At 33.8% G+C, this 16,520-nt stretch overlaps 1 protein-coding gene across 2 annotated transcripts; it reads left to right on the top strand.

Annotated features, from left to right (window-relative positions):
• Nucleotides 1-7,327: 7,327 nt before the first annotated feature.
• On the top strand, nt 7,328-16,303 carry LOC112790155 (alpha-1,3-mannosyl-glycoprotein 2-beta-N-acetylglucosaminyltransferase). 2 transcript variants are annotated; one of them, XM_025832419.3, is made up of 19 exons: nt 7,328-7,795; nt 7,917-8,102; nt 8,183-8,233; nt 8,339-8,426; nt 9,008-9,070; nt 10,982-11,016; nt 11,096-11,172; nt 11,267-11,312; nt 11,440-11,502; nt 13,202-13,268; nt 13,377-13,445; nt 13,549-13,618; nt 13,725-13,786; nt 14,363-14,453; nt 14,701-14,794; nt 15,184-15,246; nt 15,345-15,383; nt 15,464-15,634; nt 15,718-16,303. In XM_025832419.3, exons 2-19 carry the CDS (start codon nt 8,034-8,036, stop codon nt 15,838-15,840), a joined length of 1,341 nt encoding a protein of 446 aa, XP_025688204.1. In that variant the 5' UTR covers nt 7,328-7,795; nt 7,917-8,033; the 3' UTR covers nt 15,841-16,303. The 2 variants fall into 2 exon arrangements, with proteins under 2 accessions (XP_025688204.1, XP_025688214.1); XM_025832429.3 differs by having other exon boundaries at nt 7,437-7,795; nt 7,993-8,102.
• The last annotated feature ends 217 nt before the right edge of the window (nt 16,304-16,520 follow it).

Here is a 16,520-nt window from a genome sequence, read left to right as displayed (position 1 = left end):
GAGCTACTAAGGTAAGAATGGAGGAGATGTGAGAGACGAGTCGTTGCGGAGATTGGCAAAGGTCGAGAAACTACCCATTAGGTTGGAAAGGGAACTACTCTCGCAAACTCTTGTGGTGAACAATATTTTCGAGGGCGAAAATTTTATTTAGGTGGGTAGAATGTAAACCCTGCAAAATTAGTGAATAGTTAGCGAATAAATTAATTATTATTCAAGAAAATTAGAAAATGAAATCTTATAGTTTAATGAGGTATAATTAATTAAAACATGAATTTTGACACTAATTTTAAAGGTTTTGCCCTAAGATTGGGCTGAACGGGCCGAATCGGGTGAACCGGGCTCACTTTGGGCCCAAGGCCCAACCCAACCTCACATTAATGAATGGCTTCAGCCTCTTTCTTCCCCACATTTTGAGTTTCATGCTGGGAAACATTTAGGGAAGAAGGAACATGAACAAAACCCTTGTTCTTGATTTCATTTTATCATAACTTCCAAACTAAACTCCGATTGCCGCACTGTTTATGGCCACGCATCTACCGCGTCGAACTCTACAAAGCCTACTAACCAATTCGGTAAGAAACCCTCAGTCTAACTCCAGTATCTGCTTCCCGCAAATTTGAAATTTTGGTGAATTAAGTGTTGAGATTTTTGTTGTCTTGATGTTTAGGATCAAATTAACTTAAAAAAATTAGTGGGTCTTGCTCAATTGATGCATGAGAAAGGTAAAAACCCTTAACCCCTTGTGGATTGTTGAATTTGCAAGTGCTGATGTTGATTATAGAACTAAATGTGAAAATAGATTGAAATATGATGAATTAAAGTACATTTGGTGATTGAATTGTGGATTTGGGACCTTGGAAGCTGGGAACTTATTTTGGTGTGGCTATGATGAAGTGAAAGCTTAAGAAAATGGTGAAATTGAGGTGCTTTGGCATTAGGGAGAAATTGGCCAAGGTATGGTTTTAGTTTTTCGTATATAATATGTAATGTCTTGTGAAAACTTAGGCTAGACGACCTATGATAAGATGAACTGTGTGTTTGATGCCTATTTAGTTATTTTAGTTAATGTAGTATGTGTTGGATTGATGTGAATATTTGGTATGTTGGTGAAAGGTATGAATGTGGTGTATAGTTGATGAGGTGATGGTTTTAATAAACTATAATAATACATTGATGATTGATGTCGTAGTAAGATTAATGAACATGAATTATTATTGTTGGTATATTGAGGAATAATGTTGTATTGAATGAAATTGTTGGAGTTGGACTTGATGATTTTGTGGAATGTTATACCATGGTATGAAAATGAAGTGTTGAGGTGTGGCTGGTATGTTTTGGTGCTATTTATAGTTGTGGTAGATTGGAAGAAAATTGTGAAAATTTATGAAAGTAGAGGTTTGATAATTTTTTTATAAAAAACTTATTTTTGACCGAATTTTGGCGGGCCATAACTCGGCTTTCGAACTCCCAAACCTTTTTAAACTTGTTTTGTATGAAAATTGGGTTCGTTAAGTTTACACCGTTTGAAGAACGGATGAAAAATTATGCGCGTCAGAAGTTTGGTATACGAAAGACAATTCTACAACACTTAACAGCCTTTTTGGCATTTTAGGGAGGCTCGCGTACGCGGGCACATGCACGTGATGCGAGCAAACCATTCGGCCAAGGAGACTTGCGTACGCGAGCAAAGGTTTGCGTATGCAAGTTGGGAAAATAACACTTCCTCGTATGCAGAACATGGTTCGCAAATGCGGGGTCCTGTTTTTTAGCAATTTGAGTTTTGTGATTTTAAACATGATTTTGAACTTCTAAACCTTTATTTTTACTCTCTATGACCCTAAAACTTAGTCTCATTCATAGTGAAGGGGTTGAACCTTGAAGGGGTGGTGATTTGGAAGTGACGTGAGTTGTGAAGTAATGAGTTATGATTGAGAAATGCGGAGTTGCTGAGTATATGATGAATACTGGCTATAATGAATAAAAGTAATTGAACTTGATGATGATTGATTGAAAATGAATGAATATGGTAAATGAGTCATGAATGAGGATGTTTGATGATGAGTATGCTATGTTTTCTCTCTGGTTGTAAGGGTGACAGGGTACCGATTCCCTCTAATGGTGACAGGGCACATACTCCCTCTAATGATGACAGGGCACATTAATGTGAGCCAATTGTCGGTTAGGAATTTTCTTCTCAATAAGAGAATCGTTTCGTTGCAAATGTAGTTCCAAACCAACACTCGACCCGCATCAAAGTTTAATTTTTGTTATCACAAGTGCAAACCAATAAAAATACCGAGAGTATTAGATATCGGGTCGTCTCTCAAAGGAATTGCAGTGAGGTATGCGTGTTATCAGTTATGAGATTCAAAGGGGTGGTTTGCGGATAAAGAAGTGAGAAATTAAATGATAAGAAAATAAAGCAAACAACTAAAGCTAACAAATACTAAAGAGGCATTCAAGGTAAGGATTGAGAATCAAGGTTTTCTATCCTAGTCATTAATCATAATACAATAATTACCAAGAGTTAAGCCTATTACGTTGTCTCCCTATTGAGAGAAAGTCAAATAAGCCTAGTTAATCCCAATCAATAAGTAGCATCAATGGAAACAAGATCAACTAACAACTCTAGATCACCAATTTAAATTGGGTATTAATAACTCAAGATTACCAAACTTCTCTTTCCAAGCCAAGAATGCTCAAAATCTACTCTAAAACTAAGTCAAGCATTTTATCAAACACTTGGTGTGCATAAATAGAAAAGCATATTAAATTGCAATAATAATGAAATCTACTACTACCAAATGCAAGAAAATAACAATAACTCAAACACGCATTAAAAAACATAAAACATCAAATTGCATTAAATGAAATTAAAAGTAACAAAAATTCATGAACATAAAAAGTGGCACAAGTGAGAAATTAACAAAGGAAACTAAGAGACTAAAGACAATAGAACATGAAAATGTAAATAAAACTGCACTAAAATAAGAATTAAAAAGTGAAATTAAAGAGAAACTTAAACTAAAAACCCTAATTCTAGAGAGAAGAGAGAGCTTCTCTCTCTAGAATACTACCCTAAGACATGTTTCTACATTATCCTAATTGCTCCCCCTTGTTCCTTCTTGAATTCTGCCTCAAATACTTTAGAAATGAGTTGGATTTAAGCCTGAGTGAGCTCAGAAATCGCTAGCCACAATTTCTTTAATGAAGTCATGTGCCGAGGGTCACGCGTACGCGGAAGGTCACGAAATTTCTTTTCATGCGTACACAAAACTGCGCAGATTTCCAAACTTCATTTCTTCATGAATTCTCCCATTTTACATGCTTTTTTTCATTCCTTCAATCCAATCTTTGCCTTCTAAACTTGAAATCACTTCATCAAACACATCAAGGCATCGAGTGGAATCAAAGTGAATTAAATTTAGTAAATTAAGAGCGTAAAAAGCATGTTTTCACTCTTAAGCACAAATTATGAGGAATTCACAAAATCATGCTATTTCATTGAATAAATGTGGGATAAGTTGATAAAATTCACTAAATTCAATACAAGATAAACCCTAAAATTGAGGTTTATCACACATATTCCCTCTAATGGTGACATGGTACTCTCCCTCTAATGGTCAGCCGATGTGCTGAGATTTTTGTGTGCAACAAAGAGACGATGTTCGAGTTAGCTGCCAGATATATCGGGTTTGGCTGCAGAACCAACAGATGAGCTCATTAGCCATAGTGTAGACATGCATCATATGCATTTGTGTGTTTTGCTTGCTTGTGCATTATTTGGGTTTTCCTTCGTGAATCACTATACTTATCTGCCATACTTACTACTTGCAATAATTGTACTTTACTTATATATGTCTTTGTCTGTATTGTTTGTCTATGCACCGTAGTTTTGGAGGGTTGGAGGAAGGCGATAATCGAGGGATTAAGATTAGAATTGAGTTAGAATCTAGATGGCTAAGAAGAATTACCCTAATTTATGGTTTAGTTAATATTCTATGTTTTGAATTAGTGTCGAAGTTCTAGGATTGCCTCTGGCTTTCCCGACACCTTATATATTATGTATGTGGGCACCATTACCATGCTGAGAACCTCCGGTTCTCATTACATACAAATGTTATTGTTTTCAGATGCAGGTCGAGAGACACCTTGCTAGGTGTCAGAAGTTTCTCTGCAGCGAAGTGGGACTTATGAATGTTGTATTTTGCTATGTTTATATATATCTATATGTATAGAAATATCCTTGTATATCTATGTTTTACTTTTGTGCCTCTTAGAGGCTTGATGGAGACATAGGGTCTATTTTGAGTATTTTGGAAATCTTGGGATTATATGTATGTATATATCTATCCTCCGGCCAGCCTTAGCTTCGCAGGTTGATCCCGGAGCTTGATTATTTTGTATCCTTTACACTCTGCTCCTATTATCTATATGTATATCTACTTTTCTTTGTACGCAAGTAATCGTTACCTTGAGCATTCCACTTTTATTTTTCACGTTTTTGCTTAACCAACCTTCAAGGCTCCTCAAATATTATATATTCTTTCAAATATCTTATATATGTATATTTTATTTTAGAGGTCGTAATGTCACACCATCTCTATTTTACGGCTTAAGCGTAAAGCTTTGTGTGTGTGGGAGGGGGAGGAAGGGGTGTGTTACACAGGAAGTGCTGCAACACAGAAAATATCCTCTCTTTTCCTAATAGATTTAAAAGCTTTCTGAATCTGAAAATATTTTCATAGACGAGAAATTCTTCTCGTTGTATCTTCATCCTATACCTATAATACTATTTCTAAAACACCATAAAAGAGAAGTAACACACCACAAAAGAGAAAAAACAACCACAGAGGGGTTATTGAAATCTAGATCTCTAAAAGGAAAAATAGCAAGAAAGAGGAATAGAAATCACAACTAGGGAACGGGGACGCACGGGAGAAGGCAAGGGAGGGGCGGCAGCGAAGGTGTGGACGGCGAGAGAGTGGTGGTGGTGGGGATTCGACAGGTGAAGAGGAAAAGTGAAACTATTACTGTAAAAAAAAAAGAAAGATGATAAATAGTAAAGAAAGAGAGAAGGTTAAAGAGGAGGGGAGTTGGAGAGGGCCACCGCACCGCAAGCTGAGGCGGCGGCGGCGGCCCTCAGGGAGGCTTCATGCTTTCCTTCAAGGAGAGAAAGAGAGTAGGGTTATGCTTCGTTTTTGTTTCATTCATTAAGGTTTTAGATGTTCTTTTTATGGCACTTTTGGATGTTCATTTTATCATAGTATTGAATGTTCCTTTTATAATAGTTTCAACTATTCATTAAGGCCATTTTTAAAATGGACTACGATATACATGTTGTGGTGCCACTGATAAAGGAAATACTATGATATCTCTAAAAAAATTTAAAATATTACAAATTTAATGTTTCTTTTCATCCTGAACGAGAAAAAAAACTAACCACATTGAGAATAATATGTGTTCCACCTTGAAAAAGTGTTATATACAAATAAAAAGAATAAAAAAAAAACCACATGTATATGTCGTACAAAAATAAACTAAGAATTTTTTAAAAGAATTGAATATAGACATGAATCTACCAAATTGCTGCAATTTGTTTACTCCACAAGTTGCACTAAAGAATTGTGTAATCAAAATATTTTCTAGATTATTGTTTTCTTCCATATCAACCGCCTCGTTTAAAAAATAAATTCATGTTATAAAGAATATAAAAAAGAGTATCGAAAAGTATATATACAAAAGAATAACCAAAAACCTAATGCCTAATAAAAGAAACATTTAAAATATCACAAAAAAACTTTAATCTAAAGAAACATGTGAAACCTAATAAAAAAAATATCCAAAAACATAAAAAAAAGTTTAAAAAATAACAAAAGAACATCCAAAACCTAGCTAACAAAAAATATTTAAAATTATTTTAAAAATATCCAAAATCTTGCAAAAAGAAACATCCAAAATTATTAAAAAAAAAATGCAGAAACATAATAAAAGAAAACATTCGAATCCAAATAAAATAAACATCCAGGACATAAAAAAATTCACTTTTAAAATAATTATAAAATATATCATGAACCTTTTAAAGGGAAAGAAGATAAACAATCTCAAAATTCTCTTTAAGAGAAGGATAATTCACAGACACAATATACATAGAAAATATCTAGAAGAAAAATCATGAAAGCACAACCAAAACATTGAAAAAAAAACTCCAAACATGACGTAAAAAAAAAATTCAAAATCTAACAATCAATAAATATCCAAATTCATACTAAAACATCTAGTATATACAAAAAGAAATATCCAAAATGCTTGCTAAATAAATATAGAAAAACTAAAATAAAAAATATCTAAGCCCAATCAAAATGTGAACCATTAGATAAGATAAAAAAAAGTTAAAACGTTAAAAAAAACATCCGAAAAAAGAATAAAAAATCTAAAATCAATTAATCAATAAAACATCTAAAATCATACCAAAAACAACTACTATATAGCAAAAAAAAAAAAATCTAAAATGTCTGCTATATAAACATAGGAAACCTCATTAACAAACCATACAACATCAAATAAATGAGACTACTAGAAAAATATAAAGACAACAACAACCAAAACTTTAAAAAAAAACATCCGAACTTGACCTAAAAAAAATATTCGTAATCTAACAACCAATAAATATCCAAATTTAAACTAAAAACATATATTATACAATAGAAAGAAACATTCAAAATACGTGCAAATTAAACACATAAAATTTGGAAAAAAATTCACAACTAAAAGAAAGACACATCTAAAACCTAACAACCAATAACTAATTCAAATTCAAATTCATATTGAAAACATCCAAACTATAACAAGAAAAAAAATCCAACATACTTGCTGCATAAACATACAAAATCTGAAAAAAAAAAAATCCAAACTCAAGCAATACAAACATTTAAACCAACACAAAAAAATCATCCAAAATTTTAAATATAGGTGCATTTAATTATACAATACTACATAACTAAAATAATTATTTTTCATATTAATTGTTTAAATAATTATTAAAAAAATAAATATAATTAAATAATTGTATAAAATATTTTACACTACATTAAAATTAAATGTGTACAAAATTATATTAATTTTTTAATTTTAATAAATACGAACTAAATTTAACAAAAAATTCCTGCTTAAATATTTCAAAACATTTTTAACTTTAGTTACAAACAGCACATTATCATTTTTATTTCATAAACATAAAACAAAATTATTGAGATTTTTCTTTAAAATAAAAAAAAAGTTATTGTGATTTTGAAAAACACATAAATAACTCTTGAAAAACTTTGCCAAAACAAAACTTCTTACATTTCTGCTAATGTCGCTCTCTCGATCTTTGTCTTCCAAAGATAGCCTGAGTTCCGTCGCCAACAAAAGTCACGCTTTCACTCCGATATTCAGCGGCAGTAGCTAATACAAAACGTCTCTCTCTCTCTCTCTCTCTCTCTCTCTCACTCATAGAAAGAACAAAGATCTCTCAGAGGGAGACGGTACCTTGCAGCTGCAACAATAGTAGTAGTCACCGTTGCCCTCGCTGGCGGCGTCGCTTAGTTCGTGACGGATCCACGAACGGCAGTGAAGCCGTTAATCGCGACTGCACGGGAACGAAGAAGACAAATCGCGACGGAAAGGAGACGGCTTCACGTGGCTCTGGTAGCTTCACGATCGTTGGGACGGCGGTTTCTCTCTGCCTTACTCTCTCTTCGTCTCTCCAATTCGCCGGCGTCAATCCCCTTTCGTCGGAACCAAACGGAACAAGGTTTCTCCCTGTATTTTAAAATTTTTGTTTCCTTTAGAAATATTCGTATTATATTAAATAAATAAAAAATTGTTATTTATATTTTCCTGGCTGTTGACAATTGAGCTTGAGTTGACTCTAGGATTGACCGTAGTTGATGAGACTGTGTACGAGAAGTTGCCTTTGTGATTAATCTCAGAAGAATGCTTATGCTGTAGCCTCATCTGGTGTGATAATTCCAAATTTCGGGTGAAAGCAGATGGCGAAAAATTTCTGCGATTTTCGGATCCTTCTCTTGGTTGCAGCTGGTGTTTTCATCTACATTCAGGTTTTTCCTCTTCCTCTCTAACCCTAACTAAACCTGTGTGTTTCCCATGGCAATGTAACATGTAGTTTCCATTTGTTCAGATGAGGCTTTTCGCAACACAATCAGAATACGCTGATCGCCTTGCCGCTGCTGTAATTGCACTCCACTACCATATTTCATGTTAACCTATGTTTTGTACAGTATCCTAATTAGTATTTGGTGGATCATTGACTTCAGTGTTTGTCCTTGTTGCATAGATTGAAGCTGAAAACACTTGTACGAGTCAAATGCGATCACTGATCGACCAGATTAGCTTGCAACAAGGACGAATTGTGGCCCTAGAAGGTTCCATATACTTTTATACATGTGATAAAGTAGTAATCTTGGAGTATATTTTCTTAAGGTTATCTGCTGTTGCATAAATATGTTAGCTACATTCAGTGTTCACCTCTGTTAACGAGGTTAAGTATTTAAAGAGGTGTATTAAAATTTCTCAATCTAACTGAAGAAAATGTTAATAGACACAAGTCACAACCACATGCCTCTAGCCATAGTCAATATCTGAACTTAAATGATTGGGCTCTTATAATTCATATGCAATCAACTTAGAACAACCAGCGTTTCTTGTTCTCTGAATTAGAGAACCAATTGTGATTACATAGTTTCCTTTTCAGTTTTCATCAAAGGAAACGGCCAAATAACTTCCTAATGCAGTTGTCACAAGGTTTTTACAAGATTTGTCAAATATCAGTCATACTAATATTGAAATGGAACAAATAGTATCACATTTAAAATATAAAATTATATAAAGGTGAGCTTATGCTCATTAACAGTTGCTTTTATTATTTATTTAGTCATACTGTGCACATAACATATATTTATTTATTTTTTGTCATGTTCCGTTTTTTGTTCTTGGGTTTTTCCAGAAGAGAGGAATCGCCGAGATCAAGAATGTGGACAGATGAAGTCTCTTGTTCAAGATCTTGAAAGTATGTTATGATAAATAATAAGTTCCTCCCCTCTCCTCTGGCTTCTTAATTTCATTTTCGGTTCAAAATTTAGTCAATAGCATAGTGCCGTTGTTGGTTTAACAAGTATAGAGTATTTTGGTCCCATTTTCTTTGCATATGTTATGAGATGATGGTTATTTCAAGCAAATTTCTTTTACAAGAAGGCAAGTCTTTTCCCCCTTTCTTTCTACTCACATAGAATGTGGCCTTTATAAAGGAACATAAATGCTATTATGGAAGCCAAGTGAATTAAAAATTCTGAAGTAGTACTCACTATTCTCAGTGCTACCCTCTTGTTTTGAAGGCAAATTTTTTCAATGTTTTTTGGTAGATTGGAGAAAAATAAAATTTCAGCAATCTAACTTTCCTGAAGATTTGATTTTATTCTCAAATTATGTGTGGGGATGTGGACAGTAGGACCAGTAGTTTTCTTTTTGGGCACATTGGGGAGGAAAAAGGCCCCGAGAATCAGCAACTATTCGGGAAAAAATGTGAGTAGTTAACAAACCAATGACAGGATACTATAGGTAAACCAACTAGCTGGATAAGACTTAATTGTTGATGTTGTACACATTCACCATAGGTTAGATGTCTACACACTAGTTCATTTTGCTTTACTCCTACAATTTAAAGAGTTTGCAACTTGAACCTGAACTTCATGTTTTGTTTCCACCCCACCAAACAATTTCTATCTTTTAGTTATTGCCTTGCAAGGAGTTTTTTATCTTTTTCTACAAAAGATGCTTTCAAAACGGTGACAGAGTCTTCTCATTAAATTCTTGGGATGCGTCCCATCTCCCATCTGATGATTATTTCACCACATTATAAAAGAGTTATCAGTGAACCAGCTTGCTAGTAAGTGTAATGTCAAAACCTGTAAAAGCTTCATCTACTAGTTCAGATTACACACTCCATTGTTCAAGTTTTCTTGCACCCATCTTGAGTCCTAGTGAAAGTGACAATGATCAAGGATATCAGTTAGGGCTTTCCTTTCCTTGTTTCTCAAAAGAAGATAAATATTCTTTGAAATCTCCCATAACATAACAAGCCATGGTTCTTGTGAATGATCAGCTATTGTACATAATTTCTTCCAAAGCTTATCTCTACTTGCCATTTTGGGAATGTGTTGATGAAACGACAAGAAGAATCATCCTACTCCTAGGACTTTAGCATGGTTAAAACAACAATGGATTTTGAGAATATTTTATTTGAAGGGCCTATGTCCCAAAGCACTAAGAAACCGCACTCGCACAACTACCATGAAAACGCCAATTCTTTTACAAAAATGCATTATTTTTTGTTTCATTAGGAGCCACAATGCCAATCCTTTGTTGCTAATCAGGTCACATAACAGGAAAAGGCTTGGTTCTTGCCTTCCTACAATTCAATGAAAAAGAGTTCATAAATTAGGTGCAAGGAGTCAATTACCGCTTATCAGTTGGACTTTAGAACCAAGTCAGCCTGAATAGCAGTTTCACCACAAACCATAGCTACCTGAACATCATTTGCATTTTTTGTAGTATGCTTGCCATCATGAAGGGACATCAATTAATTATCTCATTGCCCTCCCACTGGAAATTTCCCTCTGTTGCCATTCACCACTCCACCAAAGTTGATAGGTGTTAAGCTCATGTGAAATTACAATTGTGTAATTGATAACATCATGTTGAATTTTTTAGTTTAAGCAATATTATGGATGGGGAACATAAAATTCTTTGTTACACAATGTGCATTCCACGTTATTTGTAGGTGAATAAATATAAAGTGTAAATGTAAACATATCCAGCGGTTCCATGTTGAAAGTGTTATGACTTGTGAATATTTCAGTGAAGATTTTTTTTTTTCTGTGGCATATCTTGGAATTTAACTTCCTGTAAATATAAATTCCAGGAAAAGATGTGCAGAGGCTGATCAACAAAGTTCAGGTTGAGTGCAAGTGTCTGCTTGAGTTTTCTATCTCATTTTATTGAGTTTATTGTGTGATTTTCTTTCTGATTTGTTTAGGTTCCAGTGGCAGCTGTTGTGATCATGGCATGTAATCGCGCTGATTACCTAGAGAGGACTATCAATTCTGTATTGAAGTGTGCATCATATTTCAACAGATTTACTCATCTTTTATAGTTTATTATACTGGTATTTATTTGACTGGCTGAGTCATAATCTTGTTTTCTACAGATACCAAAAACCCATTTCTTCAAGATATCCTCTATTTGTATCTCAGGTATTGTGCACATCTTGGCTTTCTGCACTTCTCAGGAGTTTTGTTGTAATTAAATTGAAATGGTTAATCATTTCATTATTTTGCAAACAGAACATACTGTTGATCATAGTCCTTTATTTTTGTTCAGGATGGATCAAATGCTGATGTTAGAAGTAAGGCATTGAGCTATGACCAGTTGTCCTATATGCAGGTATATATACATTTACAGAAATCAGCTGCACTACGAGAATCCTCAGTTTGTTTGTATATTCTTACTTTAAATTGGAAATTACTTGTATTTTGTGTTTATTTAGCTCTTTTTTAGAAATGATAGTCAACTGCATTGTGATGTTTGTGATCTAGTTATTATTGCTGATTATGTTAAAATCCATGATTAACCAAGAAAATAATAGAGTAAATAGTAACTCAGCAGATGAGAGAAAGAATATATTATTCTTATGTGATATATCTTACATGAGAGGAAAACTAGCATCTATTTATAATAATAGTAAAACCCTAATACTAATAAGGAGACAATGATAAATATCAATGCACTCCTAAGAGATCATATTTGATACAATATGATTCTATCCCTAACAGATTAGTTCATTACTGAGTGTAATTATAGTATAAATTAAGATATTAGTGTGCAGGCTACGATAAACAATTCTCTGAAATATGGGACTCGCTTCCAATTTGATATTACATTGCCTAAATATACAAATTTTCAACATATTCCTTACTGAGAACTCAATGCATCTCCAATTTCTGGCTCTTGCTAAGTGTACTTGCTATGGATACTTTAAATGGAAAGTTTTGGTATAAAATGTGAAGTAAATGCTAAGTTTTTTAAGTTTTCATTGTATTCAATGCATTTGAAAAACCAAATTTTTCTTCTTTTACTCTCTTAGTCAATGTGCTTGTACTCATTTGTTAAATCCTTTTTTTTTCCAAACTAAAAATTCCAAAACTACTGTAACAACAAAACAACAACAAAAAAGCCTTAGGAAAAAGTAAGATATAAGCAACTAATTTGTTTTGATTGATTGATTGGAAATGAAATACTAAAGATTTTGAATTTTCATTTAACCATATTTCGGTGCTGGAGCCATACCCTTACTTAAGGATGATTCCTTTCCAAATTTGGTGGAATAGATGAATAATGGTGTGCCAGAGATGTAAAACCAATCTCGATCTTATGAAATTATTTGGGATAAAATCACATTTCCTTTTCTGAAATTGTATCGGAGAGGATGTCAGTTGGTCGTGTGGCACACACTTTCACTATGATCTTTTCGGCACTTACTAGAAATCAAACTAATAATACATCCTTGTTCAGAACAAGATGTATACAGTTCATTCAAATTCTATGTTTACTATTAAGATAGAATTCAACTTACACACTACAGAGGTCAGACCTGACAATCATTTATATGGTATAATTCTTCTAATAAAAATTTAAATTTCAAAGAAAATTAGGGTGAACCTATTCATAATCCATTGTTCGCATTTCAAGTCCAAAGGGCTGACATATGCAGGGAGTGTTTAATTGAATGCTGCCACCAAATAACTTGATCCCTTTTGGAGAGATTTCCTTTGCATGACGTGATAGCAAAGTATTTCTTTTTTTATGACTGATGGTACTAGGAAAGAATTATGAAAATTTTAGATACTTAATTTGGAATATTAATGATTTGCTGTGAAGCTTTTGATATCCCTTGAAGGGATATTTTTAGAAACCACTGGATTATGTTTCTCTAAGGGTTTTTTATTGTGAGAAAAAGAAAGGTTGCTATAAAAACTTGACAAGGATGAAATTACTTGAATCTATTTTATTTGTGATTACTGAGCTACATAAAGCTTTGATGATAAGGAACCAAGCTTTGGTTACTAACACTAATTTGATTCAGCACTTAGATCTGAAACCAGTTCAAACTGAAAGACCAGGGGAGTTAATTGCTTACTACAAGATTGCACGTAAGAAAAATTTCCGTGCTCTTCATCTCTTCTGTTTTATATTCTCTACTTGCGGAGATTATTCCACAAGAATTCTACATTTCATTTTTTACATTGTGCCTTTATCAGGTCATTACAAGTGGGCTCTAGATCAGCTGTTTTACCATCATAACTTTAGCCGAGTAATCATTCTTGAAGGTGAAAAGGGCTATCTTTATCACAACTTTTTTCTTTCTTCTTTCTTTTTTCATAATTGGTAAAAACATATGAAACCTGATTGGGTATCTTTGTTTAATATCAGATGACATGGAAATAGCTCCTGATTTCTTTGATTATTTTGAAGCTACAGCAGCTCTCCTTGACAAGGATAAGTATGAATCTAAGAAGAATCAAATGATGAATTTATTTTTTTCTGATTCACTATAAATGTTTTTTAAGATGGCAGAGGCTGTTTATAGATAGCATTATGTATTCTAGGTCAATTATGGCTGTTTCTTCATGGAATGACAATGGACAGAAGCAGTTTGTACATGACCCATGTAAGTTTGTTACATTTTATGGCTCTATACTTCATTTATAATACCCATATGGTCTATGGAAAACAGGATTTCAAAACTTTACCTTATTGTTTATCATGGTAGGACATACAGATAGCAAAGTAGTAAAGGTATTATTGTAGAATAGCTAGTGCAAGCCCATGTCCATTGATAATGTATGAGTATGACTACTGATCCTCACTAAATGAGGATAAATATAATGAATTAAAGATAACTGATAAGATTGTTTCCTCAGTCAGATGACTAAATTAATTCACAATATATTATAAAGAGATCCTAAGATTTTATAAATATATTCTTATTCTGTAGATATAATAAGAAATCCTAAAATACTCTTCATGTTTTGGTAATGTCGTATGACTATGGCTGTGTTGTGTTGCGGTTGTCAAAAGGTGATGTACTTAGTTGGCTGATACAGAATGCAATCAATGGTGCCACAACTAGGATGTTGTGCCTGCACTGCATTGCATTGGTGATTTTCAATTTAAAACACTGTTTGAGATATTTTAATAATTTCTATTGCTCTTCTGATGAATTCTTGCTTGATCTAATCTTCAGATGAACTTTATCGGTCAGACTTCTTTCCTGGGCTAGGATGGATGCTTGCTAGATCTACATGGGATGAACTGTCACCAAAATGGCCAAAGGCATATCCTTAATATTTGAGTGGTTATTACTGTTTGTGCCATATTAATGTTTTATTTGGATTTGGAGCATTACAGAGAAGGAAATCTTAGTCAATAGCCATTCTTATTTCATGAGATATATCTGTATAATGTATATCCAGAATCTAGATCATGTATAATCTTTTTTATCAGGAAACTGCTTGTCATTGGTCCTTTAGTTACAGTAATATCGTATTATCATCTTTGGAATTTTCTTTGACAAAATTTTACTTACTGGGATGACTGGTTGAGGCTAAAAGAGAATCACAAAGGACGACAGTTTATCCGACCGGAAGTATGCAGAACATATAACTTTGGTGAGCTTGTAAGTTTTCTAATTTTACTTTGAGGATACCTTTTCTATTAAGTGGTCTTAAGCTGAAGCTTGTAAAAAGTTCGGACTTCTATGCTATGAATTCAGGATTTTCAGGATATTCATGTTGACATGTATGTTATAACAACAATCTTAGGGCCCATCTTAGTAAATAGCTTATTTAAGCCCTTAGCTAAAAGAAACTTTTTAGAAGTAATTATGAATAACTTATTGACAAAAGAAAATTAAGAATATCTTATCTTTAGTTTTCGTTATCATTTTTCTGTTGGTATTTTTTCATGTTACTACTACCCTTGTATTAGTGTGAAGGCAGTGCAAAACGTCTCATATACTTGCACCTTATGTGTTGACACACTTTCTAACTCCTGTAATTTTCATAGGGTTCTAGTTTGGGACAGTTTTTTAGGCAATATCTTGAGCCAATCAAGCTGAACGACGTCCAGGTATTCATATGTTTTTATAGAAAATAGTCCTAAGAACACGTTTCCCAGAGTATGATGTTACATTTATTACCTTTTTTCTACCTTTGTATTGTTGGTAGGTTGATTGGAAGTCAAAGGACTTGAGCTATTTGCAGGAGGTGAGATACTGCTCTTTGTTCATGAACGCGTATGTAGAAGGAATATCGTGTTGCTTGATGAATTTGTCCTCTCTTTACAGGATAAATATGCCCAACACTTTGCTAACATTGTTGCCAAAGCCAAACCTGTCTCTGGAGTTAACGTGCTTCAAGAGACGAATAATATAGATGGCGATGTACGTATCAAGTATAGAGATCAATCAGACTTCGAATACATCGCTGGTCAATTTGGTATATTTCAAGAGTGGAAGGTAATTCAACTGATTTTTTTCCCCCTTAAATGGGAAAAGGGAAGGCATTGTGAATTTGACACAAGTTTTACTCTTACTTCCAGGATGGTGTGCCCAGGACAGCCTACAAAGGAGTAGTCGTTTTCAGATATCCATCCACACGCGCTAGGCGTGTATTCCTTGTTGGTCCTGAATCTTTGAAGCTACTCCGGATTACAGATTCATAGACCAGAGGGGATTTAATCTTCCTTGCGAGAGACTTGTCATTTTTTTTCGGATATCAACAGTGGTTTTGGAGAGCAATTGATACCGAGCTTTAAAATGACGTGCTATATAAATACTCATCAACGTCAAAATCCACTTCGCTGAAACTGCATACGTTGAGTGTGCCGCGCTGCAAATTATGACCACAGTCCCATGTATCTTGTAAGATGTTTTATTGAAACTATTGTGTCTAGCACTGATACACTGGGTGGCCATTTTTGGTTTTATCTTAACTTATCAACATTATTGGCCTTGAGAATCTTTTAGATTTATATCCCTCGTTGCTTGTGAAAAGCGTGGTATTGTACTGGTTATGATTGTTAGTATTATACAACAGATATAAACTTGTTACATGAGCAGGGAAATCTTTATTGAAAAGCTAAAAAAATTTCTGCTTCTTTATACCAAGCAGTTGCCTCCAGTAAATTGCTGCTTATGTTTTCTACCTTTGTTAATTGCCCTCGAGGTAATGGAAATGATGAGAATGGCCTTCCTGTTTTCCGTGATTGTTACTTTTGCAGTTTTGCTAACTAGATTTGTTTACACTTCTCCCCCTAGCAAGTGTTGGTAACCCTCTTTTGCTTAAATTTTCTCTAGCTTATCACAACTTTGCATAACCATGTTGTGATAAGACAATGAAACC

This window comes from Arachis hypogaea, chromosome 1 (assembly GCF_003086295.3).
Source record: "Arachis hypogaea cultivar Tifrunner chromosome 1, arahy.Tifrunner.gnm2.J5K5, whole genome shotgun sequence".
Taxonomy (NCBI): domain Eukaryota; kingdom Viridiplantae; phylum Streptophyta; class Magnoliopsida; order Fabales; family Fabaceae; genus Arachis; species Arachis hypogaea.
The sequence above is the reverse complement of the archived record's forward strand: the minus strand, read 5'-3'. Positions and strand labels throughout refer to the sequence as shown.

Coding starts and splice junctions, on each gene's coding strand:
- LOC112790155 (XM_025832419.3), top strand. CDS start 8,034: ATGGCGAAAAATTTCTGCGATTTTCGGATCCTTCTCTTGGTTGCAGCT. Junction 11,313..11,439: donor ATCCTCTATTTGTATCTCAG/GTATTGTGCACA, acceptor ATTTTTGTTCAG/GATGGATCAAATGCTGATGT. Junction 15,635..15,717: donor GTATATTTCAAGAGTGGAAG/GTAATTCAACTG, acceptor TCTTACTTCCAG/GATGGTGTGCCCAGGACAGC.